At 43.1% G+C, this 24946-nt stretch overlaps 2 protein-coding genes across 2 annotated transcripts; both read right to left on the bottom strand.

The window, feature by feature from the left end:
- Positions 1-2260: 2260 nt before the first annotated feature.
- On the bottom strand, positions 2261-8151 carry cbx2 (chromobox homolog 2 (Drosophila Pc class)). Its single transcript, XM_076751541.1, has 5 exons — positions 8067-8151; positions 7935-7978; positions 6113-6178; positions 5835-5904; positions 2261-5751 (listed from the first exon to the last, which is right to left on the bottom strand). The coding sequence occupies exons 1-5, from the start codon at positions 8136-8138 to the stop codon at positions 4432-4434; spliced, it is 1572 nt and encodes a 523-aa protein (XP_076607656.1). The 5' UTR covers positions 8139-8151; the 3' UTR covers positions 2261-4431.
- A 2168-nt stretch (positions 8152-10319) lies between these two features.
- Positions 10320-14799, bottom strand: LOC143333834 (ectonucleotide pyrophosphatase/phosphodiesterase family member 7-like). Its single transcript, XM_076752195.1, has 5 exons — positions 14565-14799; positions 13993-14138; positions 13003-13632; positions 11304-11538; positions 10320-10456 (listed from the first exon to the last, which is right to left on the bottom strand). The coding sequence occupies exons 1-5, from the start codon at positions 14797-14799 to the stop codon at positions 10320-10322; spliced, it is 1383 nt and encodes a 460-aa protein (XP_076608310.1).
- Between the last annotated feature and the right edge of the window lie 10147 nt (positions 14800-24946).

Raw genomic sequence — 24946 nt, 5'->3', positions numbered from 1 at the left:
GTCCCGGGGAAAAAAACAAAAACATCCCCGGAGATGAACGTGCTGAATGCTCTTCAAAACAACATGGTTTGGGGTGTGTGTTATTGCGATGGAAGATGGATTGGAGTCTGGCTTATTTTGCCAGGAGTCAGGTGTGGGGTTGGGGGGGCGTCGGGGATCGGGGTTGGCGCATCGGCGCTGGGGGTGAGGTGGGGGTTTAGGCTCATTTCCAACCCCAGCCTGAAGTCAGTGCTGGGCTGGGCTGTCGGGTATGTGTGTGTGCGTGTGTGTGTGCGTGTGCGCAGGGCTGGGGGGTGGGATTACACTGTCACACTGTTCATACTGTTTATGCATACCAGGCCACTGTGAGTGCCTCTTTGTCGCGTAAGTGTTTACTTGAATTTATTTTGGGAGAATTCCACATGACTGGGACGGGGATCTCTATAAATTATGGAATCGAGCGCTTTGTGTAATGATAACTTCTGTCAGTTCGTCAGGCTGTGTGACAGTGTTTTTAAGAGTGTGTAAATACAGGGGTGGTGAAAGAGGGAGAGGGGTGTCTGTGTGTTGAAAGGTGCTGCAGACTTTCTTGTTCATTTAGTCTACTCAGCAGAACAATAACAATGCTTTCAAATGAGCTTCTTACACCACTTTGCCTGCAGAGAACCACTAGTGGAATGTACTGTGATTACTTACTCAAGTACTGTACTTAAGTCCAGTTTTGAGATATTTCCATTGTTTACTACTTTATACCCCGACTCCTTGACATACAGTGGTAGTCACTACTTATGCTGCAGGTTCATTTTTTAATATAACTTTTGGAAAATCATCTTCAATTTCTGAACAGTTTAAAAAATCCCAGAGACTCAGTGTTTAATGAGTTATAGAACAGCTGCAGACTTACAGATGTTTGGCATTTTCATTGTTAAATTGATTATTTTTCTGTCATTTGACTAAACAACCAATCATCTCACTATGAAGTGTGTAGCAGTTTTCTCACCTGATATTACTGGTCACACTTACTGCACACGGGTCGAATGTGACGATAGTTGTCAAGGATTAATACGTGTTCAGCGCTGGGGGCTGCCTGCAGCTGAGGGATGATGGGAAAGCGTCAGACTGGCAGTATCGTCCTCCCTCCCGTCAGACGGCCACTCTGCTGTTACTGAGAGATTATTCGATTTCAACGACTAAGTGCCAAATCAAAAGCCGAGTTATTCTGCGGTTCAGCTCCACTGTTCTCAGTAGAGCCCTGGACTCCAAGTTTGTGGGTTGGAAACACAACGTTCTGCACTGCCAAGCCATACACACACCCAATACCTGTACAGAGCCGAGGCGAATCAGATGGAATGAGCGGCTGAAATTTAATCACTGGTCGTACAGTCGAAGTGGAGGCATGTCAGAGGCATGTACGGGTTTCCAGTGCTATCAGGAACATCAGGTGAGGATGCAGTGGAAACAGGGCATTTGCATTGGTCTTGGCCAGCTGTAGAAATCAGAAACTTTGTTGGTCGTTGGGGAAAAAAATTTTGTACATCTTTGACTGCAGTGTATTCTGTTGTACTGTTATTATAGAGAATACTGATGTGATGCTGTACTGGCAGCCTGTAATGTCAGAAAATGTGTGTTTGCTGCATATAATAAGATACATCAAGTTTATGGATTTCAAATTCAAGTGTGTAAACTAACAGATTATATAATTATGGCTAATTAAGACACTGAAGTACTCTTGGGTGTCTTTACCTTCAAGGGCAACAGCACCATCTAGTGGCTGCTGCAGGTCATGTGTCCGTGGAGGTGAGATATGAAGCGTTATTGACTGGCTTCTTATCTCGTTTCCTCCTTAATGGATGTGACTTATTTAGCAGTGATGCTAACGAAGACTAAAACTACACCGCTTGAGATGGAACGAAAGATCTAATCAGTCCTGACATCTTCTAAGTGCTGGTGAATTTCTGAGCGACATGATAAATCACTAAGTCTGTGAGGCTCTTTGAGAAGTTAAACACATTCTGACTCACTTCAGCTTAATGCTAACCTGCTGAAAGTAACGCTACCACTAACGATTGCTTTCATTATCCATCTCTTTATTTAACTGGAAATAGGAAAAAAAAAAAATACTAAAAACAGTAACAAAAGGTGGTTTCTTCAAATTGTTTGTTCTGTCCGACAAAACAGTCCAAAATCCAAACATTTGATTAACAGTGACATAAAAGAGACAAGATGCTGGAACAGCAAACGTTTAAAGGCATTTTCCCCTCATAAAAACCCAAGTCAGGCATTAAGGTTGTACCTTTTATTAATCAACTTGACAAGTGGCACAGTAAGGATTGATGACACTGTCCTACCCTGAAAGGCTCTTGATTTGAAATAAATAGACTGTAAAGAAAACATTCCATTGAGATGGTTAGTAGATCTAAGAAAGAGACCACAAGTGGAAACATATTTCTGCAAAGGTCTTTTCATCAATTCAGAGATCTGATACAATTAAAATAAAATCATATAAAGGCCTTGCATTACCCCACAGTCTACCCCACACCACCCCACAGGTGGCGATAAATGACTAATCTTTATCTGCCACTGGTGCACTCTGAAAGAGATACAAGCTGGAGACACCAAACATTTTCACCGGTAACACATGTAATAAGAGAAATGTTTTTCAGCTGATCCTGAACATAGACTACTTCTCTAACTTTAACCTAAACAACTCTAATTGTTTCAATAAGGCATCAGATGTGCGTCTGTTCCACGCATTTGTGATGAGTCTTCCAGCAGGGCTTTGTTTCCCTTTTCAAAAACAGTACGACAAGACAATAAAACTGGTCCAGTCTCCATGCTATGCTCTAGGGGTACTCTTTTATTGAACAACCTGAAATTCTAGCTATCTTTGGGGTAATGCCTTTGTGTTTAGTCTTTGAAAGAAAGAAAGGCACAGTCTGCAGCGCAGGATTAGACAGAAGAGTTCAGTCGAAGTGCTTGGTTGCTGAACTCCTCTCAGGGGAGCAGAAAGTAGCGCACATTGTTGTGGTTTCTTTTCCGTTACATCAGATAAAAACCCTTTTTTCTCTGGGAGGCTGGGCCTGCAGCTCCTGAACCCATGCAGGCGGGTGAAGTGAGACGTCTGCAGCTGCAAGTTAAAAAAAAAATCTGGTATTTCAGTACTCGACGTTTTGTAACACCAGCAGCGACTGACAGAATGAAATCTGGTGTTTTGTGGTCAGCAACAAACAATGCTGAGCGGTTTATTGTCAAGCCTGGTCCACACCCAACCTTTCCCACAGTGGTTTCAAAGCCGTTGCCTTCAGTGACCTCAAAGGCTCTGACAAACAGGGGGAGGGCATCGTCAGGTGTAACGTCCGTGATCATCCTGCCATGTCAACACAAACACTTGTCCTCTGGTGTTTGTCTGTATTAAGTACAAGTCTGAGAAGATTCACACTGCTGGTGACAGAACTGATGCAGAGACAGAAGAGCAAACCTCAGCCAGGCCGAGTCTTATCTGAGCACCAGGGAGGAGCAGAGATACTGTATCTGAATCCCCGCATGCTTCAGTCCGTTTGGAGAACGGCGCTGATAACTGGCTGCACCGTGGAATGGAACTTATTTCTGAGGCGATAATGGAGATCGACACAGCGTGGAAGTCAGAGGCTGTTCTGATGAAGCTGTTGTCTGCTGCTACTAACACAAGTTTATACAGCATCAGAGTCCAGTACATTTAGAGCTATATAAAAACTATTATATGGGCACATCGATGGTATACCCCAGAAGGAAAGGTTTTCCTGTCCCATGTGAAATGAATATACATATTCAGCAAAACTTTGAAAAAAAAATGGAGGTAGCTAATTTCTGAAACATTAAAAAAATAAACAATACTATACTAGGAATTAAAAACTGGTTTACATTAGCTACTGCTTGATATGGATTCACAACACTGACACATCATGAACTAAATGTCTGCTACTCAAAAGAAGCTAAGCCTCCTGCTCACATCTACCATTTTATGACTGGCATTCCTCTTCTTGTATGTTAAAACAAATCTCATCAGCAGAGAAACACAGACGAGAACATGAATGAACGTTATTTCACACGGATTCGGCAGCCTACACGGGGTAGACGGTTATCTTCATACTTAAAGGATGAATGTGGTGGATACCTTTTTGTTCTCCCTGACCGTCAACAAGTCAACATTTTGCGTGTCTGCGAGCATCCTTCCTCCACTGCCGCTTATTCAACAACTTGTAGACATGAGCAAATAAATAATCACAGTCAATAACTGATGGTGTTTTTTTAACCTTACAATCAGTCTTTTCCTAAACACAGACAAAGAGCAAATGAACCTCTGTTCCCTGATGTGTTTCTCAGGAATCCTCCAGCCAAAGGTTTATGTCATTCACCCAGAACCCAAAAGCCACCAGTTTGCTTCACATCTGGTTTGCAGTGCCTGGAGTCCTGTCAGTAGTTGCGAATGCTGAAGAAGCCCACACTGGTTGGAGACTCCTTGACTGTGACAGTCACTAGATTAGCCGTGACATCCGTCACAAACACATGCTCTATCAGACTCCGTGTGGGCTTCCAGTCCTGGTTCTGGACCGTGACCGAGCGGTTCTGTCCAGCGTAGTCCTGGTCAGAGTCCGAGCTGCTCTCGTCTTCGCCCGTGCTCATGTCGTTCATTTTGGCCTTCTTGCCGTCTTTGGAGGCCGATCTCTCTTGCTGGCTCTGGACCTCAGTGGAGGATTTCTGCACGCCACTTTTCTCCAGCCTGCCTTGGACTCTGGGGGTCTGGATTTCAGTCATCTCCTTAAGCTTATCTGCTCCAGACTGGTTCTTTCTGGCCTGCAGTCTTCCAGGGGTCGCTGGATTCTTCAGAGGACTGTACTCCTGATTCTGTGTGACAATAGTTTTCCTTGTGGGGTTTGTAGTATTTCTCAGGCCTGACATTGGAGTAGTGCCATTTCCAGGAGCATCACTGCTTTGCACAGGTTTGTTTTGAAGGTTCAGAGGCTGAAGACCAGAACTCTGATTGGAGGAGGCATTCTTGGACGGTAAGGAAGCCACTTCTTTAGTATTGGGTATCCGCTGCAGTGTTGACACAGGGGCCTGGGGTTTCTTTTGTCCATTAGGGGAACTTAGTGTATGCTGAGTGGTTCCCTGAATGGGGTGTTTGGATGTATTCAAATTCAGTGCTGCTACCCCTTTTGATTTACTAGCAGCTGCTTTCAAATCCAGACTGGTCCCGCTGTTCATACTGGAGATGGACAGTTTACCCTCAGTGACGTTCCTGCTCTGGCTGGATGGTTGGACTGACCTGCCAGGTCCCACGGAGCTCATGGAGTTTTTAACAGCCCCACCCTGGGTCAGAGAGCCCCTGTTCTGACCACCCACTGGATCCCTGGCTGAGCCCCGATGAAAACCCATGAAGGTGAAGCTTGCCAGGTGAACCGGCTTCTTTATCGCTCCTGGAAGATCTGTATCTTTGGACGTCTTCAGGATTTTGCGAGGGCCCTTGTTCTGTTGGAATTCCTTCCCGTCAGGGGGCAGAGGCTTCCTGCTCCGCTTCTTTGGAGGCTCCTGTTTCGCCACCACAATCTGTGCCTTCTTCTGGGGGACGGGATGAAGGTCTCGTGTTCTGACGCTTGGATTTGCCTGTTTAATATCGTCCCCATCGTCCTCTGATGAGGATGAAGAGGAAGAGCACGACGATGAGGAATCAGAGGAGGATGATGATGATCCAGATGAAGAGCTGCTGGACTTCGGAGCTTCTGGCACATTTTCCTAAATTTAAGACCAAATATTAGATCGTGAACTACGCCATCAAACAACCATCCCATAATCATTCAGCTGTGAATTGTACTCACCAGAATTTTCCGTGGTCGTCCCCTCGGCCTCTTCCCTTTCTTGCGTATCAGAAGCTCCTTTTCTTGCTCTCTTTAACGAAAGAGTTCAATGAGCGATTATTAAGTATTCATCAACTAATGCAACAGGTCCAGTTTTTCTCCCCTTTCAGCCAATAGATTTAGATATAAACAATCAGCAATCAGAGTACTAGCTACAAATGCAACAGGCCTATAGGATTGCAAAAGTTACTCAATCATTTCATACACTGATGTGTTAACATCTCGATGAGGACACTCACTTCTTGTTGAAAGCAGCTAACAGTCTCGGGTCCAGGATGTTCTCCTGGGGTTCCCAGCTGTTATGCCTGAAATAAATTGACATGAAGAGTGTCACACATGAGTCAAAATAAAGAAGCAAGGTGGCCCGGCGAGGTTAAAAGCACCCTGCAGCCTCAGCAGTGACCCCAAATTTAGAAAATGACCTTTCAGCAGTTTGTTCACTCACAAACAGAGGACTCTGTGGTTCCAGCAGCCACAGGTGTACTGAAGGCAGCCTGTTTGCTACCTGAGACAAGTTATTAAAGGGTCGGCTGAGAAACACCTTTCGAATTTGATCAAAACAGGGCAAGCACTAAAACCCGTTAACAGTAATAAACAATACTATTAATTATGGCTGCTTTCTTTTAGCAAAACAGACACCCACGCTAGGCAGCGGCCATCCAGCTGTGCAGAGGTGAGAAAGGAGGCTTCCTCCTCCAGAAGTGAAATGGATCGAGCTTCATGATCAATTTTCTGAGGTTGCAGAGGGTGGAGGAGGGAGGAGTGATGCCTCTTCTGGGGCTGTTACACAAATATGTGGGGAATTTTTGGGAAAGTTTGCCAAAACACAGCAGAAGGTACTTCACAACTCGCCTCCCAGAGCTACCAAATCAAGATTCAGTTGTTTTTCACTAGCAGTTGATCTCTGTGGAAAAACATGAAGGCACCAAGAAGGAAGAACATTTTTAGGTCATGGAAGAGCTCTGACTTTCGTGGGAAGTTATGGAAATAACATTTGCTGTGCTTGTGATGAGTGTCTCCCACAGAGCAAAAATAAGTTGCACCTGCACACCATGACAAGATCCAGCGCTGTTTAATTCCTGTGTCCCATTTTGCCTTATTTTAACTGTACTCATTTCAAAATAAAAGCATCTGTTAGCTCCGTTCCTGAGTGTGAGTTCAGACCAGCTGTACTGTGTGACTCCAAATAATTCGACAGGAGAACAAAAACTGTTAAACTGGAAAAACAAACTGAAAACAGCCTGTTATTGTTTCACTTGAAGTGATCTGAACTACATGCATGTGTAATGACCTTTCTCCTCATCATCACTTGTGGTTGAATAGCCTATTCTGATCAGCAGTCACCAGTGAAATAATCAACCCCCCACCCTTTACACACACACACACACACACACACACACACACACACACACACACACAAAGGATGTGGTTCTAACAGAAAGCCATGGAGCTGGCAGGCAACAGTGTGCATTGATGGTGGATTACAGCAACAATGTGGAGTGAACAGAAAAGGGCAAGTGACAAGAAATGAAGGCAGAATGGAGCCTCAGAAGAAGAGGCAGAAATGCAGATTAAAATGAGAGAAAAACAACTTTAAAATGTGAGTTATGTGCCGAATCCGACGTTTTAAAAGGAAGTTATCGATCAAATATCAAACAGTCGCAAATTTGACTGCTTGGTCGCTTTTCGGTTCACACGCACACAAAAAACTTGTTTAAAGTCATCAATAAAATGAGTTAAACATCACGACTGTGTGAATAAATAGAAGGAAAATAAATCAAACAGGTAAAAGCTAAAAGTGTTTCCTTTGGCTTTCCGTTAACTTCCCAAATTTGAGGTGTTACGAACAAAAGAAAGCGAATGAAAAGGCTGAATTTGTGAGCTGTTACTGAACAAACTGCCACCAGACACCGAATGTGCTGATGTGGATCCGCCGCCGAGGTCCGGATCCGTCGGTTAGACCCGAAACACGGACGCTTTTCTCCCAGTTTGACCCAAAGCAACAAGCGACACGTTGTTGTTGTTTTCATTGTTTGGCTGAGCAGCACCGCTCGCACTTACTTGGACGACCATCCCCTCCACTTCACCAGAAACTCCAACTTTCCCTGAAAAGAGAAGCGAGAGAGGGAGAAGGTTAGAAAAGAGGCTCTGGACGGCGGGCGGATGGAGGCGTCCATGTTTCACGGCTCCGACCTTTCTCAGGCGTTTGTTTAAAATGCATTCCGCATCAAAAACCTGCTCTCCCACGGCGCTCAGCTCCTCCATGTCTGCCTTCGCCCCGAATAAGAAGCCTTTATCAAAAGACCAGAGGCGCGTCCAGCCAATCACAATTACGCTCGCACAGGACCGGATGCCCACGGTGTTGCCTTCAAAATAGAGGATTCTCAGCTGAAGCGATGTCAAAACCGAGTGGAAAATTAGCCCTTTGGAGTGACTCAGCTTGGTTCCTGTTTACAGTTTACAGAAACTGTTTGGCTTGTATGTGGACATTGTTGTTTTTCACTTGTGTATACTACCAATCCATTTCCGAAGAACTGAGACTCTGTGTGAAACAATCCTTTTCCGCATACACTCAAATGAAAACAGTACAAATCAGGATGAGAATCGGCTTCCTTGGTCAAATGTGTGTGCACGAACGAGGAAGATGACTCCAGTTTAAACACTGCACTCAGTGCATTTGCATAGACAAACAAGACTTACAGCTCAATGAGGACAAAACAGACAAAAAACAAGTAGCACAACAATATAAAATATATACAAAGAATAATGAGGCAGTAAACAATATATCCAATGAAACTTGCAGTGTTGACAGTGACCCATGAATGCACATTACTGGATGATAACTGGCCAGTCAGCAGATGTTTGGTGTCAGAGGGTTTGTGACAAAGTTAATATATGTAATGTTTTTCCTCATCAGCTTCATTGATTTCTGTAAATATCTATTTATTGTGAATCTGATGCAGCAACACGTTTCACAGACTGGGAAAGATGTGGAACACTCCAAAAACACCTGTTTCCACATCCTCCTCCTCATTCCACAGGTAAACAGGTTCATTGATAACAGGTGAGAGGATCATGATTGGGTAACTTGGGTAACTTAAGCAATGTCCATGGTTTTTGACTCCGTTGGTAAGCCAACTAGCCAATGAAGTGTTTATCAATGACTTGTAAACATTCGTAAGCTGCTTAGAAAGATAATTAGATTTAATAAAAAGTGCTGTCAACTTTATCATGTAAACATTCTTATTGGCTAGTTGATTAAAATGCTCAGTTAATGAAATGGAGGATGGATAAAGATTTTTAGGAATAGGTTAACGATCAGACGTGGCCACAAAACCTCCTTTAGAAAAAGTAATATTACCTCATAGAGACTGTGTAATGCAAGTATTTATAATAATGTATAGATTTTTAAGTTTAGCCCACAAGAAATAAAAAAAAAATACACAATGTCAGTTTGGGAAATCGCACGAAGTCGGCAAGCGCTGTTTTATTTTGAAAGTCGTAACCGGAAGTTTAGTGCGTACGTGCGTAACTTGACAGTATTACACAGGGAGAGGCGGCAACTGAGAATGTGCTTGCTCAAAAATGACCCTTGGAAGCCACCGTCCTCTGCGCGAACCATATTCACTTGTGGGTGAAAGTACAGACATGGATGAAACGACTGTTTTCTTCACAAATCAAATCTTGAAATACATTTTCAGTGGGATGCTTTTATTCAAGGCAACTAACAGCAGAGCACAGAAGATAACTGCATGACCAGAAGTAAAGGTAATGACATGATATTTAAATGAAGCGTGTTCATTCAAGCATTTAATTACATGTTGTGAAACAGACCGATAGCTCAGTAATGTACACGCACACACTGCATCAGGCCTTTCAAGCAAATATTAAACAAAATAGACAAAAATGAAGCTGCGAGAAGTTATTTTTATTAATTACATTCACTGCCACTAATTCTGCTCTTTGGTTGCTTGGACATTTCTCTGAGCATTTCCCCACATGTAATAAAAAATCATTGAGAAGCAGGCGGCTTGTTTCCCTTTTTTCTGTGCGATGATCAAAATGAGGTTTGTTTATTCGGTTCGCTCTCCGGAAAATGTTTTGCACCTCCGGATCTGAAAGGCAGGACAAAGAAAGAAAGAAATATAACTGTTCCTCAGCTTTCAAGTTGAACATGAGCAATAGTCAAAAGTTAATGGTTTAGTTTGGTTTTCAGGTGTAAAGAGGTTTGTCTGATGTTAATGATTACAATCAAATAATATAATTATTAAGTGATTTTGAATATAATTTCCACATTGTGACATTAATATTAATATTAAAACATATTCTTTAAAGTATTCTTGTGTTCTTATTTTGCCGTTATTGTTCTGCCGAGCTTTGGACAAACAGGACATGACAAATGAAAATAGTTATTAAGTACTCATTCATTCATTCATCATCAAGTCATTACCGTTTGTTCTTGCGTTTTCTCTTAACTGCTGTGTGGGATACTGCCACTATGAAAACTAATGCCAGAAATCCAACCACTGCAGCCAGGCCAATGAAGGCTTGTCTCACCGTGTCGTTAGTCGAAGTGCTCTCACCTGCAACAAAAAACACAGCCAGATCACGTTCACATTCAAAGCATTTTTCTGGTGTTTTTGAAACCAAAGCGCTGCCTCTACTCAGGCAGTAAGTCGCATCAGCTAATCACATGATGGCGCTATAACAGCTCCTACATTCTGTCCAATGACGTCGTAACTGCGTAGCTCAGTTACAAGATTCTTCTGTTTGTTCTGAGCACAAGAAGATCGTGTTGACTGTGAACACTGATTTAAACAGCTGCTTTTTAGAAAATGTAATTTAAACTTTCCGGTGAATATTAGAAAAAAATGTACACAAACGCACTACAGCACCAAACATGGATTAATCCGCTGCTAAAAATAGTCCCCAACAAATGCACCATTTCCTCCTGTTTGTTTGATAAAAACCACAGTGAGCAGCTGTTTTAGGATATTACTGAACCTTAAAAAAGTACTAAAATGATATATCTGAGCTGTTTTACTTATTCAGCAGGCGAACAGGCTTTGGGCTGAGTTCAACAGACAGCGTAGGAAAGTCATAAAATATTGAGAGACAAACTAAGACACTGTTGGTTTTAGTCTTTTCGTGGCATTTGTCAACAATGATAAAATGTACAATATTACCAGCATTGTCCTTTAATTATTCAACATCAGACCTTTAGACCTCCTTCCTTGTGCTCCCTCCAAACTTATCATGAGCAGTGCTAGATCTGCTTTCTAGTTTCAACCTACAGTAGCTCTGCATCTGATTTGGATGTGTGTGAAGTAGGAGATGATGGATGAATGGCCTAGTAATGAAGGAGCAGGTGTTGGAGCGACACACTTTCGAGGCCATGGGGAGAGACTCATTAGTCTGATGTAAACTCACTACGAGGTGTGTCGCTGGTAACCAGCATGTGCTCAACGAGTTTCAAGTCGCCGTCGTTGACCTCCGGGTGGATGTTCAGGATGTGACACATCAAGGGGTAGATGTTCACCGTCTCGAAGGGCCCCACCTCCAGGTTCTTGTGAAATGACGGACCCACCGCCCTGAAGAAGGGCTTCATGTCCATCTCTTTGTTGTCGTAGCCGTGCTCACCCTTGTTGAACTGAACTGGGAAATACTGCAAAGACATGCAGGGATGGACAACATGACTCTCGTGACCCAGCTTGTCAGATTGATTTTAACTTTCAATAACAACCTTATCAGCAACATAGTCCACACAGCTTGGCCTTCTCTTATTTCGCCAGCAGAGGGTGGCATTGGCCAAGTGAAAGACTGCTGTTCCATACTGTAGAACGAAAGCCTGTTTTCTCTTTGTGACTACTGTCAACCCATGGATGTGGCTGCATGAGAGCTGAAACCCATTGCTAAAATTAGATACTTGTGATAGATGAATTCCTTTGATAATGTGTAGTTTATGTTTGTTATCAACAGAATGTGATACAAACATCAGTATGTAGAAAGTAGAAAATCTGGTTATCTTTTAGCAATTATGTAACAGTCACAACATGTTTATCTGTGACTGAGATGAAAATAAAAGGAGTTCAAGTGGCCATAAAGGGAGAGAAGAAGGATTGCGATACAGTTGTGATCATGATGGGCGGTAACCTGTAGACTTTAGATAACATGTGCCATCAGTTGATTCACGTGACTGATTATTTTTCTCATTTTCAGCATTTAACATTTTATGATGTAATTATTTTATCCTCTAAATTAATTTATGATTTGATGGTTCTCGCTGCTGGCTGTCGCCCCGCGGCGGAGTGACTGAGTGAGTGTGGAGCCAAAGGAAAACGCTAATTTTGAATTTTGAGGCATGAGTAGCTTCATGAGGCATTTGAGAGCCCTACATGTCATCAGCCAGGCCTGGATTATCCCGAGGACGTGCAAATGCACTTGATTAAAATTGTAATGTATTAAGATTCAAATTTAACTCCTTGTTTCTGGTTGAAAAGAGCCCAGTTTCACCATTTCCTTTGAGCAAACTGCAACTGGTAATTTAAGCATTTACGTTGTCAAGATGTGGAGAGTTCTAGAATAAACTGGATGGCATGTAAAGATTATTCACGTGGCTATTAATCACTATCAGCACGTCATTAGATTTCTTTATAACCACATCACTGGGTCATAATCACATAAATCACTGGCTGTTGTTAATGAGTTACCAATACCATGACAGCAGGAAATGTAAAAATAAATATTGTAGCAGCTTCTGTAAGAGTAATGTTTTCACATTTTGCTGCACTTGGCAACTTGGCACGTTGATGGGGCACAAATGGCAACCCGAGGTAACTGTTTACTTTAAAGGGTAAATCAATAGGACTTGCAGTGGGCAGAAAACTGCTGCTCCACATCTCTTTATGGTTTTAAACTTTGCAGCATGTTTCATTTCTGGCCAAACCAGAACAGTGTTGACAGAGAAAACATATGATCTGGCATGTCTGAACACTGCTGCAGCCTCTTCGTGGTTGGGTAACACTGAACAGTTGTATTTCTGTAAAATTCTTGCCTTACGAGTCTCTCTGACAACCAGTTCTTGAGCAATGAAGATGTAACAAAAATTCAACTCTTTCTGTCAACCCACCCCGTTGATGAGGTATCCAGGGTCGGCCCATAAAATGATGGGGAGGATACGATCATTTTTGGAGAAGTGGAGGTTCTCTGGCATCTCTTCCTTCTTGTACACATGGAGGTGTGGATGGGCCCCCTTCAAGGCGTTGTAAACCTTATCCAGCTTGCCTGGCTTGGGCAACAGCATCCCAGAAGGGCCATAGTCGACCAGGTGGAATTCCACGTCCTTGAATGAGAAATTTGGGAACTTGGACAGGGTGATCTCTGCCACCACATCTTTGCTCAACACTGTGGTCATGCCGTGGTCTGCTGTGATGATGATGTTCAGGTGGTCAGTCAGCCCATGTCGTTCTGCTGATTGTCGAATGTAGCCCACCTGTCGGTCCACTTGCGCGACCATTGCCCGACGCTCAGGGGAGTCTGGACCAAATTTGTGGCCTGTGCTATCTGGCTCACCAAAATACAGGGATATGAAGTCCAGGTCCAGATCTCTGAACCAGCTCATCACTTTGTCTGTGTTCTCATGCCAATAGTCCTCATTCTTGTAGTCGTAAAGCGCTGGTTCCACCTCTGTCATCATGGGAGCCTCTCCTTTGTAAGTACAAGCTGTGCCAGGAAAGTGAAGAGAGCCAGCCTTTAGGCCCTGGAAGGGTGGGAAAAAAGGGATATGTTAAGGTCACACTCATAAATGTGACACGTGCACTTGACATGTTTACAGGTGTGTCAAGGGTTCATCAGTTCATACTGGGTGTCGACATACAAGGAAACCAAATCAGTAGATGCTGGGTGTTCAATTAGATCTACAGCTGAACATTTTAGGCAGCCTAACAGAAGCTGACATTTGCATGCAGTTAACATCTAAAGGATACCCGAAAAATAATTTGCAACATAACTGCGGTGATCTACCTGAAATGATTCAGCAGGCTTTCAGAGTTGTTTTGTCAAGAGAAATAGTTTCTGGTAGTAAAACAGTTTGTTATAGTGATAAGATGGAGACACTGACCTGTCTCTGCGCTGTGATCCAGATAGGCAGACTGCCGTTGTCCCACCACTCATTCACAAACAACGTGGGATAGTAAGGTCTCTTCGCAGAGGTGGTTGTGTTGAACCACATGTTGTGAATTACCCCGTGATTCTCAATGTAGCGGCCTACGGAAGAGACTCACTGTCAGTCTGCTTGCACTCATTATTCATAGCGTGACACATTCACATTAAAAATTCTATCAACTTAACGGGTTGAGTGGCATGACGCTTTTGGACAAGGTCTTATGACCAACTTCGGAGATTAGAGGAATTTAATTTCAAGGAAGTTAAATTTCTTTTAGCTGGCACTGATGATTTGAGAGTCAAAATAAGAAAGGAAGCACGGAATTCTTCCCTCAGTCATCCAAGCATAATTATCTTACTCAGCTATAAAAGCTGTTGGACCCTGGGACATTCAATTACAACTAATTCCTTTTTCCCGTGGCTTTTTTCAATCCCTCCAAAGCAAAGTCAGAGCAGTTTCCTATTCCACCATGATATGCAGATCCCCTGCCAACTAGAAGCACTGTTGTAGAAAATGAAACACTTTACCTGTCAGGAGGGTGAAGTGTGTAGGACTGGTGACAGTGAGGTAAGGAGGTGTGACATACAGAGCTTTGACGCCATCCTTGGCCATCGCGTCGAGGTTTGGCGTGTCCACATCCTGGTCGTAATCCCATCGGAAACCATCGAAGGAGATCAGCAGCACCTTCTGTTTCTGTTTGACCGCCGGCGCTCCGAGGACGGAGGCGGCCCAGAGGAGGCAGAGACTCGCGGTCCACAGCATGGTGAACACACACGCAGATCGTAACTGACTCGGTCCTCCAGCACAAACGCTTATTTACCAGCCAAGAAGATCCACCTCTCCACCTCACCTACCTCAACAACGTCTGAGCAAAGTTTCATCAACTTATCTTATCTGGTAGATTGGATGGACTTTATCTCAGCACTTTCTGCATGCGGCCTCATGATGTTTATGAGCCAATTTTACGGCTGGGAGTTGTGTTCGCGGTGAATTCCCCCCCTGTTTTGCTCTTGAGGACTGGCAGTAAAGCAGATTAATCTCTCCGGGCATCATGGCTGTTTGTTTCCCCCTAACTCGCTTGTTGATGCTGTCTTTCTGTTTGTCTGCCTGCCCGTCTGTGTGTCGGAGCTCCCTGTGAATCACTGACAATGGGGGAATGACACTTTGATGGGTTTCACCTTGAGTTTGGATGGTGCATGATTGATCTGACACCAGGAAAATGAAGAGGAAAATGAGAGTATATATCTCTTCGTCAGCTGGCAGTGGTCTCTCGGGAAGAAAAGACCCTAATAGACATATTCATTTTAATAACTCTAATGTGTATATTAGCCCCAGGATATTGTTAAAAAATCGACATTGATTTTTTCAGCAATTGCCATGGCGATGGACAAACTATTAAAAAGTGATCTGCACCCTCCTCAGTGTTTCAGCTCAGATCATACTCAATGTTCTCATCCAGATATTACGTATCACTGCGCTGTGATGTAACCTTATCAACGTCCATCAAATTGCTCGACAAGCTAACTCTTCAAATTTGTTCTTTATACTGTGTGTCCTTGGCAGAGGTTCAAGGGAATTGTCCAATCTTTATGGAGATAAGGGATAACATTCATCAGCTTTCATTTACCTCATTCATATTCATTAGCTTTCTCATATTAACTCTATCTGCTCGTCATCCACTGTCAGCAAGATTTGGAGGAGTGTTTTGGACTGCTGAGACTGGAGCTCGTCTCAGATCTTTGCCAGGAGAACTTTATCAAACACACACACTCTGAACTTGAGGGGCAAGCAAACTTTATCTGACCCTCTCAGTCCTGCACAGAATTTCCACAGGGAATCCCACATTTTCTTGAAGAAGAAAAGTGAGTTTTTCTGCCTTTAGCACTCCCTGTTGCCCACACGCAGCCGCTGCAGTGTGCTCGCCTGGGTGGAAAGCCAGATCAGCATCATCAATTTGAGCCAGAGGATGTACATCAGTGATACACAAAATAAGAACATGGTATTTCCCAGGCTCAAGATACAGTATCAGTGCACTCCGTAAGCCCTCTGAAAACGTCTGAACTGTCACTGCAGCCCAAACATCTTTTGAACTTAACCAATCGAACCAAAACTAGATAGAGTAGATATCATAATTCATGTCTGTTTTTAAGTTTTTTCTTGTTATTTGATGTTTAGGACTCTTAAAAGTGACAAACTCCCACACGCCATCTGCCTTTCCCATTGGTTCATTTGTTGTATTGGGTGTTCACAATAGTTCCATAGATGAAGACAAGTTTGCTCAATTAGTAAATGAACCAACAACTTAAGAAACTCCTAAAAATCAATTCAGTTTTATTTATTTAACTCCAGATCACAGCAGAATTTATCTCAAAGTGTTTTCCATGTAGAGCAGGTCTGAACCGTATAATAATAATATTATATTAAAACAGCACGCTGGGAGATTTGATGAAGACCATAGATAAATAATGTTAAAACTATTTCATAGAACATGAGCATCGACATCCATATACTGTAAAAAACACAAACAAATAGAAAATGGCACCACCAGGTAGAAACCACCAATATTCACAATCTGTCTGTTTACCAACCTCACGCTGTCCAGAGAATAAGGGAAGTAATGCTTCTTCATATATGTGTTTTTTTATGTATTTGATGACAAACTGTCGACTCTTTAAAGATTAGTCCCCTGAGATCTGGATAAACACAAACACTATATATATTGTTTTTATGAAGTGCCTCTGAACAAACATGCAGAGTAAAGCTGCTCAGTTTCAGCCTGAGAAAATGTAAGTAGGTGTTTTAGAGCCGTATGCCTGCATACAAGGATTTATTCTAATCTTTATACAATAGACCCTACGTCAACAGACTAAAATCTTGCTTTTTTTGAGCAGATTTTGTACTGTTTTTCATCCCATTCATCCCAAATTCAGCATTTCTTTTAAACATTTGGAGTCTGCTAAATCACAGCATTTTCAAATGCAGTATTTGTGAGGATTGTCAGGTTAAAAAACATTAACCAACTCATCTCACGAACAAGCAAACTGTTTAACATTTGAATCTCCACAGTGAACATAAAATGTTTACTCCTGAATCAGAATTGCTGATGAAAGAGTGAGCTCTAAATGTAAAATACATGAACACAACCATCCTTTAGAGGTGGAAATAAATTCTTTACTTCATCTGTATTCTGCTCACTTTGGAGTTTGAATGGCAAGCTGCTTCTTTCCCTGCTGCGACTGGAAGTAGACCATCAAGTTCATGCCAGCGTGCCGAGATCGATGTGTTTTGAATTGTGAGCAAACAAACTTTTAATGCATGAATGGCTTATTATCAGGTTACATGCAAGCAAGTCCAAGCGTAAAACTTCAAACCACAGGAAAACTCCACTGGAGGTGCGCTGCGCTCTCACATATAGTTCTCACTGAATCACTGCTGCAAATGCTTTTCTTTGCTATTACCACGTTTTTAAGAGTCGGTCCAGCGTAGTTAATTGCTGTCATATCGGAGAAACCCAGTATGGCGTTCTGGCAATTTGGTAGGAAGCAATGAAAGAGCTCAAACAAGGCTGAATGTAAAATATTGATCATAATCCAAAGTAACCTGTAAACACACACGTTTCAATTTTTCAATTGCAATTTGTGGCCAAAATATTCAGGAGTGAATGGACTTTTGCAACCGTCAGCATCCTTTCCTTTTATTCCCTCTGAATTTTGGTCATTTAATAACCATTTTCCTTTGACGACTGACATCTAGAAACACAAATCAGATGAACGTTGATCATAAAGGTCTCCGAAACATTCACGGCCAACATCTTTCAAACGATCCGTTTGTCGATACGCACATTTATCAACATTTCTTTTTTCCCCGTTTTCATCTACATTTTTGTTGATTTTCATCACTCTCTCCAGTTTTAATGATTCATTATTGATGGGCTTGTACAAGGTGCATGTTAAGGCATCAATAATTCAACACTGACTCTGAGTGCTTTGACTGATATTTTAATGACTGTTGGTATTTGTTCTCTTCTACACTGGAAATCTTGTGACTGCGGATCCTTCACCTTTAACTGAATATCACTGACAATGTGGAAATAACCTACATTCATGAGGTGACCACAAACACCAATAAATGATAATGTTGCCCCATAACTGTTGGAATGAATGTGTAAAAGGAACAGTTTCCTAACAAATTCACTGTATTAGCTTTAAAAGTAACGTCAGTGCGTTTGCAACTTGTTTCCGCTTGATGCCCCCGAGTGGCCCAAACAATGCACTTTTTGTAGGTTTTAGCCACAAAGTAATTCCTTCACCACTGACCCCTCCTACATGCTCCATTAAACATGCTGTTCTGGCACTGGGAAAGAAACAAAAGACTCCTTTAAACACCTGAACACCTGTCACTGCTTTGGCACTGAGTGTTTCCACTGAACATAAATAGCTGACCCATAATGGCAGCACATGAACATCACTCATGAAGACTGAGTTGCTCCTTCGTCCCCACTCCTCTGTATTTGGCATGTTGTGATGTACGTTGATCCGCTGTGGATCAAACCTGCAGGCTGCGACAGACCCCCTTACGGGGTCTCGTATCAGGGAAACGGACCGAATCTGACGAAGGCTCAGGACGGTGTTGCTGTTTCTATGGTCAACATGTGATGACCGCACAGGCCTCCCAGGTCCAGAGGGACGGCATTACGTGAACACACAGGAAAAGCTGATGTTTTTTAAAATAAATTTAATCCATTTCATTCATATCCATTGTGCCTGTTGCTAGCTAGCGGTAGCTTTAACTATCTAATGTCCATATCAGCACTTAATCAAACTGAATTTATACTCCGGCTGACCTTGAGTGTCTGTATCCTTGGACAAAGTCTATATGTGAATGGTGCTCCTGTTCTGCGTGTTGACGTTGATTTGATAACAATGAGATTAACATTTAGAGTGGGTGGCAGTCAGTTCCGCCTGAACGGCTCAGGGTACGAAGCACACCGTATTAAAATTGAACAGCAGGACTATGACAGCAGATATTCCTATAATACAGTGGCTCTTCCTTTGGTTGGCCACTAACATGTAATCATTTTCTCTACAGTGTCCTGAATCTGAACAGCTGCTAACCCCGGCGTATCAGCTTTCCTCTTCACTAATTCCTCGTTCGCTCTCTTCAGCCGTCTGCAGAGTAAATATGATGTTCTTTCTTTGCTATGTGTAGTTGTGACACCAGCTGCTGAAAAATGTGTAATCTAGTTAATGATCAGCTAAAGGCTTCACCATAAAAGATACCATAAATAGGGGTTACTCTGTATATGTACTTTTACCTCACATCTCATGATACAACCATAACCTTATTAATAGTAAGATTACCTGGAATGATAGTGCTTCTAATTGATATCGGTTACATAAATGCCAGTATTTTCTGATGACATTCAGTATCTTGACTGTGAATATCTTGATTCATTTCCATGCAAACGTGCACTTTTCAATGTGAATTCTTGTATTTGCGGCCGAACTTATTCTCCCTTACTTTTTTGTCAGGATCAAACGGGCTTTGAAGCAGAATTCTGATCCTAAAACTCCATCGTAACTCAGTCTCATCAGCCTGTTTCAGGGCTTCTCTGCTCAGTGGCAGAGAGAACTCCAGCTGTGGAGGCCTTTAAATAAAAAAAAGTAAAGATAGCTTGAGGAGTTCTTGCCTGTCAGTCGTAGTAGTGCAGCGTTTTCATTCGCATTTCTTTATTATATGTATATCTTGTGCTCTATTTGCATGTGCTTGAGGATGCACATGTGTGCCAAGAGTAATGTGATCGTGTTCCACGCTGGACTGTATGCATATTGACTCTTGGAGGTGGTGATGCACCGTAAACAGGTAGCAATGCTCAGGTTGAAAAGAAAACCAGCGCATGTAAACAATGTTGGCTTCAAATCATAAAATGCATGACAAATGTTTCGTGAGGGAGGAAATGCATTAAACATGTTTGTTTGGCAATGAGGGAACACACGGTGCATTGGAATGAGGACACCTTGAATAGAGATGAAATATGCTTGTTTACAATGGAAACTTTTAAAGGATGAGGTGAGCCATGATTAACATTTTCTTATTTCTTATTTTTCTTATTTTCTTATTTTTCTTATCTTCTTATTTCTATACGAAACAGCAATGAAAAGACCAAAACCATCAGTGACCATCAGTGACCATCATCCGCCGCTGAAAATAGTCCCCGACACAAACTACTGAGCCTCTGCATTTGTTTTTTAAAGATTGATGTCGAGCAGTTGGGGGGTCAGAGAGTTCTGAGACACGTCGGCTTCGGTCTTCTCATGGGTTTTTTTTTTCATTAGCAGTTGCAGGTCTTACGATACACAAACCGTCCTGAGGGTGGCACTAGAGTGCCCAAAGTGCACAAGGTTCCACCCGGACAGCCTGAATTCATGGCAACCTTTAGATTTTTACATTTCCTGTGGGAGTGTGTGCAGAAATTGTGGCCTGACGGTGGTGAAGAGGCTCGAATCAGCCTCCTGACTTGCAGGGCAACAACAAAACGCAACAGATATCAGCCTGCAAAGATCACTTTTCGTATTAGAAGAGGACCACACGGGCCAACACACGAGCAATATGAAGCAAATGGCCATTATTACCCTGAAAGATCTCTGACTGCAGCCTGCGTTCCATATGTGCGTGCGACGGAGAGGGAGAACGAAGGTGAGGGAATGAGTAAGAGCTGGGAGCAGAGTGGAGGAGGCTCAGGCTTGTGGAGGCAGCTAGGCTGATTTGCGGCTTCATTCCAGCGCGTGGGCCCTTTCAGGCTCTGTTGCCTGTAACAGGTTGACGTGATAAACTCTGTAGCCGAGCCAGTCAGATGTGGCACAGTGGAGGCGCCCTCCTCCTCGCTCCTCTCCCCTTGGCCTGGTGTCTCATTGTGGCGCTGTGGGGCTCCAGTGTGCTGGCATTACACTTTCACACAGCAGTAATTGATTTCTTTAATTTGCTTCAAGAGAAACTGTTGTCAGCCAACTAGGCAGCCATTTTTCAGGCCACTTTAATTAAATGCCAGGTCTTTAGGTGTGATATGAAATTCGTTTGGCTCCTCTGATCTTCTACTCCTCAGACAATTCATTAACATTTTCGTTTCTGCCTTTATGTTTTAAACAAAGCTTCAAAAAGGAGCTCATCAGTGACATTTCGGTTCCCGCGCTATACATTCAATCATTTATTTAAGTGCATTTAAACTGGAGATTAAGTGCAGTGTGGCTGTTTCACTTGAGATAATACAGAGTCTGTAGAGCCTCCGTCAGCTGAGGAATTCAAGAGAATGAAACAGCAGGCCTCCAGTTGGATGTCTTTTATTGGAGGCTCTGTTATATATTGTAACTGCTTCAGATAATACAGATAATAGAATTCAGTGCAGTCAATGTCAAACAAAGATTCAGCTCCATGTTCCTCACTTTCTTGAATCTCACTCTGGTGGCGGCTCCATTAATCTTTGTTTGTGGTGAACAGGTTTCATCCCGACGGCCCTCGCCTCTTCCACAACAATCAGAAGTGTTTAAGCCCTGTAATCTGACGGGAATTACAGGTTTAATAGTATCAAATCTCTTTTACATCTCACATGTAATACCTGATGAAACAACACAGGGCAGGTGTATCCTCGGTCTAAAGCTGCAGAACCATTTATTTCAGCCATAATAGCAGGGCAGCAGGCACACCTCCCTAATAATATCCTGATGCCTCCCCACTCGCTCTGACTCAGAGATCTTCTGAAAGGCCCCTCTCCACTCATCCTCTCAGAGTGGCCTTCCTCTCATGGAGATGAACAGCAGCTGCCTCTTCCTGCCTCCCACCATACGTCAACACATCAGCACCACTCTGCCTGCCTGCCTGCCTTCAAACACCCAAAAATATGAGGCTCGCTAAACCCGAAAGAATAGGCTGCTGCAGTTCATATTACAGTGGTTGATATGTATTGACGAAAATATTTTTGCTGGCAGATACCCCAGTTACAGCCAGACTGAGCTTGCAGAGCAGGGTTTTGTGTAATACTAGTGGAATTGAGTGGAAAATGTAGGGAATGTATGAAAATTATTTTGGAGCAGGGGGCAGAAAAGGACGAGGACTGGGTCCGAATGAACCCACGGCAGCTGCATGGCTTTAGGTCGGCCCTTTACTTCTATCCTTTATAGCTTTTGGATTCATTTATTAGTCTCCAGAGATGAAGGCCGCTGACTTTGACGATCACTCTGACTTTTCCTCTCGCACTCTCTCGTTTTTTAATGCAATATCTCACCGTCAACTGGTCTGATTAGTTACTTTGCGCAGATGTTTCTGGCTCCCAGAAGCTGAATCTCAATGAACTTGCAGATCCCTAAACCGTTCCTTTATCGCACCACCATGACATTTGTAGTTTTGAGTAAAATATCTCTTTGTACCTGCAAAGCTAACAGAATTCCCATCAGCCTCGGTTGTGCTTTCTGTTTTTAGTGATAATTAGCGAATGTTAGCATACTAACATGATGGCGAACATGCTAACCATCATACATCAGCGTGTGTCATCGTCACGGTGAGCATGTCAGCTGTTCCTCAGTGTGACATCACGGAGCAGCTGAGTTCAGTGGCTGAACTCTTCCTGTTTCCTTGTTTGCTCTCCTTTTGAAATACAAATCGCTTTTCTTTCTCTGACCTTATGTTCTTGGTCTGCGTTTCAACTGAGCATACATTAAGAAAGGAAAGTCAATGGCATCGCACAAAGAGTTGAGAGCTCTTGTTGTTAGACAAAGAGAGGATCTTGGTGGAATGAGCCTAAACCTGGATGTGCAATGAATGGATGTGGAAGCATTTCAGCCTCTTCAAGGAGTATTTCCTTCAGCAGCTGCATCTCAGTCATTGTTTGGAGTTGTTGGCAACATACTTTGTGTTTTACAGGCGTATTGAACACATGTTGGCAGCTCATTCCTGATTGATGTGATAACAGATGCTGGCTGGACTTAACTCATCTTAATTGCTGTAGACAGCCACTGTCTAATCTTCATTTTATATGTGTATTTCTGAACAGGCTACTGTACATCAGCAGGAAGAAAACTGTAGAATTCTTTCACAGACTTCTGAAAGGTCAAACGAGCAAAAAAGAAAAACAAGTGCGCTGTATGGACTTAGAAGCAAAGTCAATAACTATGAAACACATCATTAAATATTAATTTCATAATAAATGAGAATCGGTATTTCTATACGTTGACAAGTGAATTTCACACTGCAGAGCTGCTCCAGAAAAAACGACCCAAATACTGAAGGTGAAGAAGAGCGAATTACTTTGACTTTAAAGGCGTCGTCCACGCAAACATGTTGGTTTCTGAAGAATCATGGTGCATGCAATGTCAGGACCTCATCCCGAATACATTTAAAGAAAGGTTTTCATCTGGAAATGGAGCGGCAGGCATTGTAAATGGGACATTAAAAGGAATCCCACATCAATTTCCCATACCAAATGCTGCATAACAGGAGTCATTTTGACAAAGTAGCCGTGTGATTATTTTTTATTTCCATTTGAAAGCAATTAGCTGAAAGGTCCTTCCCTTGAGTTCTGTGGCAGAATGTGTGGAATGACTCAGGATAATTGCTGTGAAATGAACAGAGTGCCAAGTTGAGAGAAGCACGAAAACCGCAAGGGTTCCCTCTCCATGGAAACGCCCTCTGCCTTTGTCAGTGCACCAGGAAATTAGGCAGCAAGTGATAACGGGGCTTGAATGAGGAACAAATGCAGGGGGACGAGTGATATTTACTCCATTTCAAGCCATTACAGAAATTGAGTGTTTCCCCACGTCTCACGCTGTGCCCACTGAGTGCTGGATACAGGAGGAGGAGGGTCATTAAACATGGCAGCCGCCAGCGACGTGCCGGAGAAAGCCGGTTGAACAGCACAGCGTTCGCACCACCGATGGGCAGGACAGATATAATGAAGCCCAGCGCTGTCAGAGTATGGCACCAACTGATGATACTGATGCCTGAAAGGAGGACAAGGTGTTAGACGAAAGACAAGGCTGAGGCAGCGTTTGCAGCTCATCGCGCGTCTTTGCCACAAGCTGCCTCCTCAGCCTCTGCCCTAATTGCTGCCTTGCTTGGAGGCAGCTCTCCCTCGGTGTGCCTTTCATGCCTCCCTTAATTACGTCAGCCAGAAAGGAACGTGATTGTTATTGTCATTACTCTCGTTAGTAATTAAGCAGCTATTGACTCCTTCCCTACATTCAGTCTGTTTGATTAGGCCTGAGGTCTGGAGATATGGATTAGGCTCTCACAATGCTGCAGCCATAGACCGCTGCCATCTTTTGTTGGCCGGGAGCCATGTGGCCATATAGATACAGACTGAGGAAGAGGAGGCTGGAGAAGAGGAAGAAGTTAACCGCTTACTTTAACTGTCGGCCGTCAGCCCGTTCTCATCATGGAGGAGCTGGAGCATGTTTACCATTCACACGACATCATCGGCGGTGACACCCGGGTGTGCGCCTCCTCGGAGCCGGAGGACTCGGAAATCACCAACGCAGGGATGTCAAGAATCTGCTGAACAAATACTGAGTGGTGGTGGTGGTGGTGTAGCTTTGGCTCGGCAGCGATGGAGGAAAAACAAAAGTATTGTGCATACAGCTGAACTTCAGGAGAGGCCTGTAAAGAAAGAAATCTCATGTCTGGGGATTTATCACACTCTGAACGTTTCTCAATGAAAAAGTTTGCTGGAGATGAAGCAGTGAGCGAACAGACAAGAAAAGAAGCTCCAAACTTCTACAACAGAACGTGTGAAAGCTCATTCTTGACCTTGGAAACAGCGATTTAACACAGAAATCTTTTCTCGAGGTTCACTTCTGTTTCACACTTGTGCAGTGGTATTGTCCACAGAAGCTGTGTTTCCATAGAGCCTTTTATTTGAGAG

The sequence above is a fragment of the Chaetodon auriga genome, chromosome 16, assembly GCF_051107435.1.
Source record: "Chaetodon auriga isolate fChaAug3 chromosome 16, fChaAug3.hap1, whole genome shotgun sequence".
In the NCBI taxonomy this organism is placed as follows: domain Eukaryota; kingdom Metazoa; phylum Chordata; class Actinopteri; order Chaetodontiformes; family Chaetodontidae; genus Chaetodon; species Chaetodon auriga.
The sequence above is the reverse complement of the archived record's forward strand: the minus strand, read 5'-3'. Positions and strand labels throughout refer to the sequence as shown.

Excerpts from the sequence above, each read along its gene's own strand:
- cbx2 (XM_076751541.1), bottom strand. The coding sequence starts at position 8,138 with ATGGAGGAGCTGAGCGCCGTGGGAGAGCAGGTTTTTGATGCGGAATGC. Across the intron at positions 7,979-8,066 it reads TAAACAAACGCCTGAGAAAG|GGAAAGTTGGAGTTTCTGGT; the intron begins GTCGGAGCCGTG and ends TTCTCTTTTCAG. Across the intron at positions 6,179-7,934 it reads TGGAGGGGATGGTCGTCCAA|GCATAACAGCTGGGAACCCC; the intron begins GTAAGTGCGAGC and ends AATTTATTTCAG.
- LOC143333834 (XM_076752195.1), bottom strand. The coding sequence starts at position 14,799 with ATGCTGTGGACCGCGAGTCTCTGCCTCCTCTGGGCCGCCTCCGTCCTC. Across the intron at positions 11,539-13,002 it reads CTGGATACCTCATCAACGGG|TATTTCCCAGTTCAGTTCAA; the intron begins GTGGGTTGACAG and ends ATGTCTTTGCAG. Across the intron at positions 10,457-11,303 it reads TACCAGCGACACACCTCGTA|GTGAGAGCACTTCGACTAAC; the intron begins GTGAGTTTACAT and ends TTTTTGTTGCAG.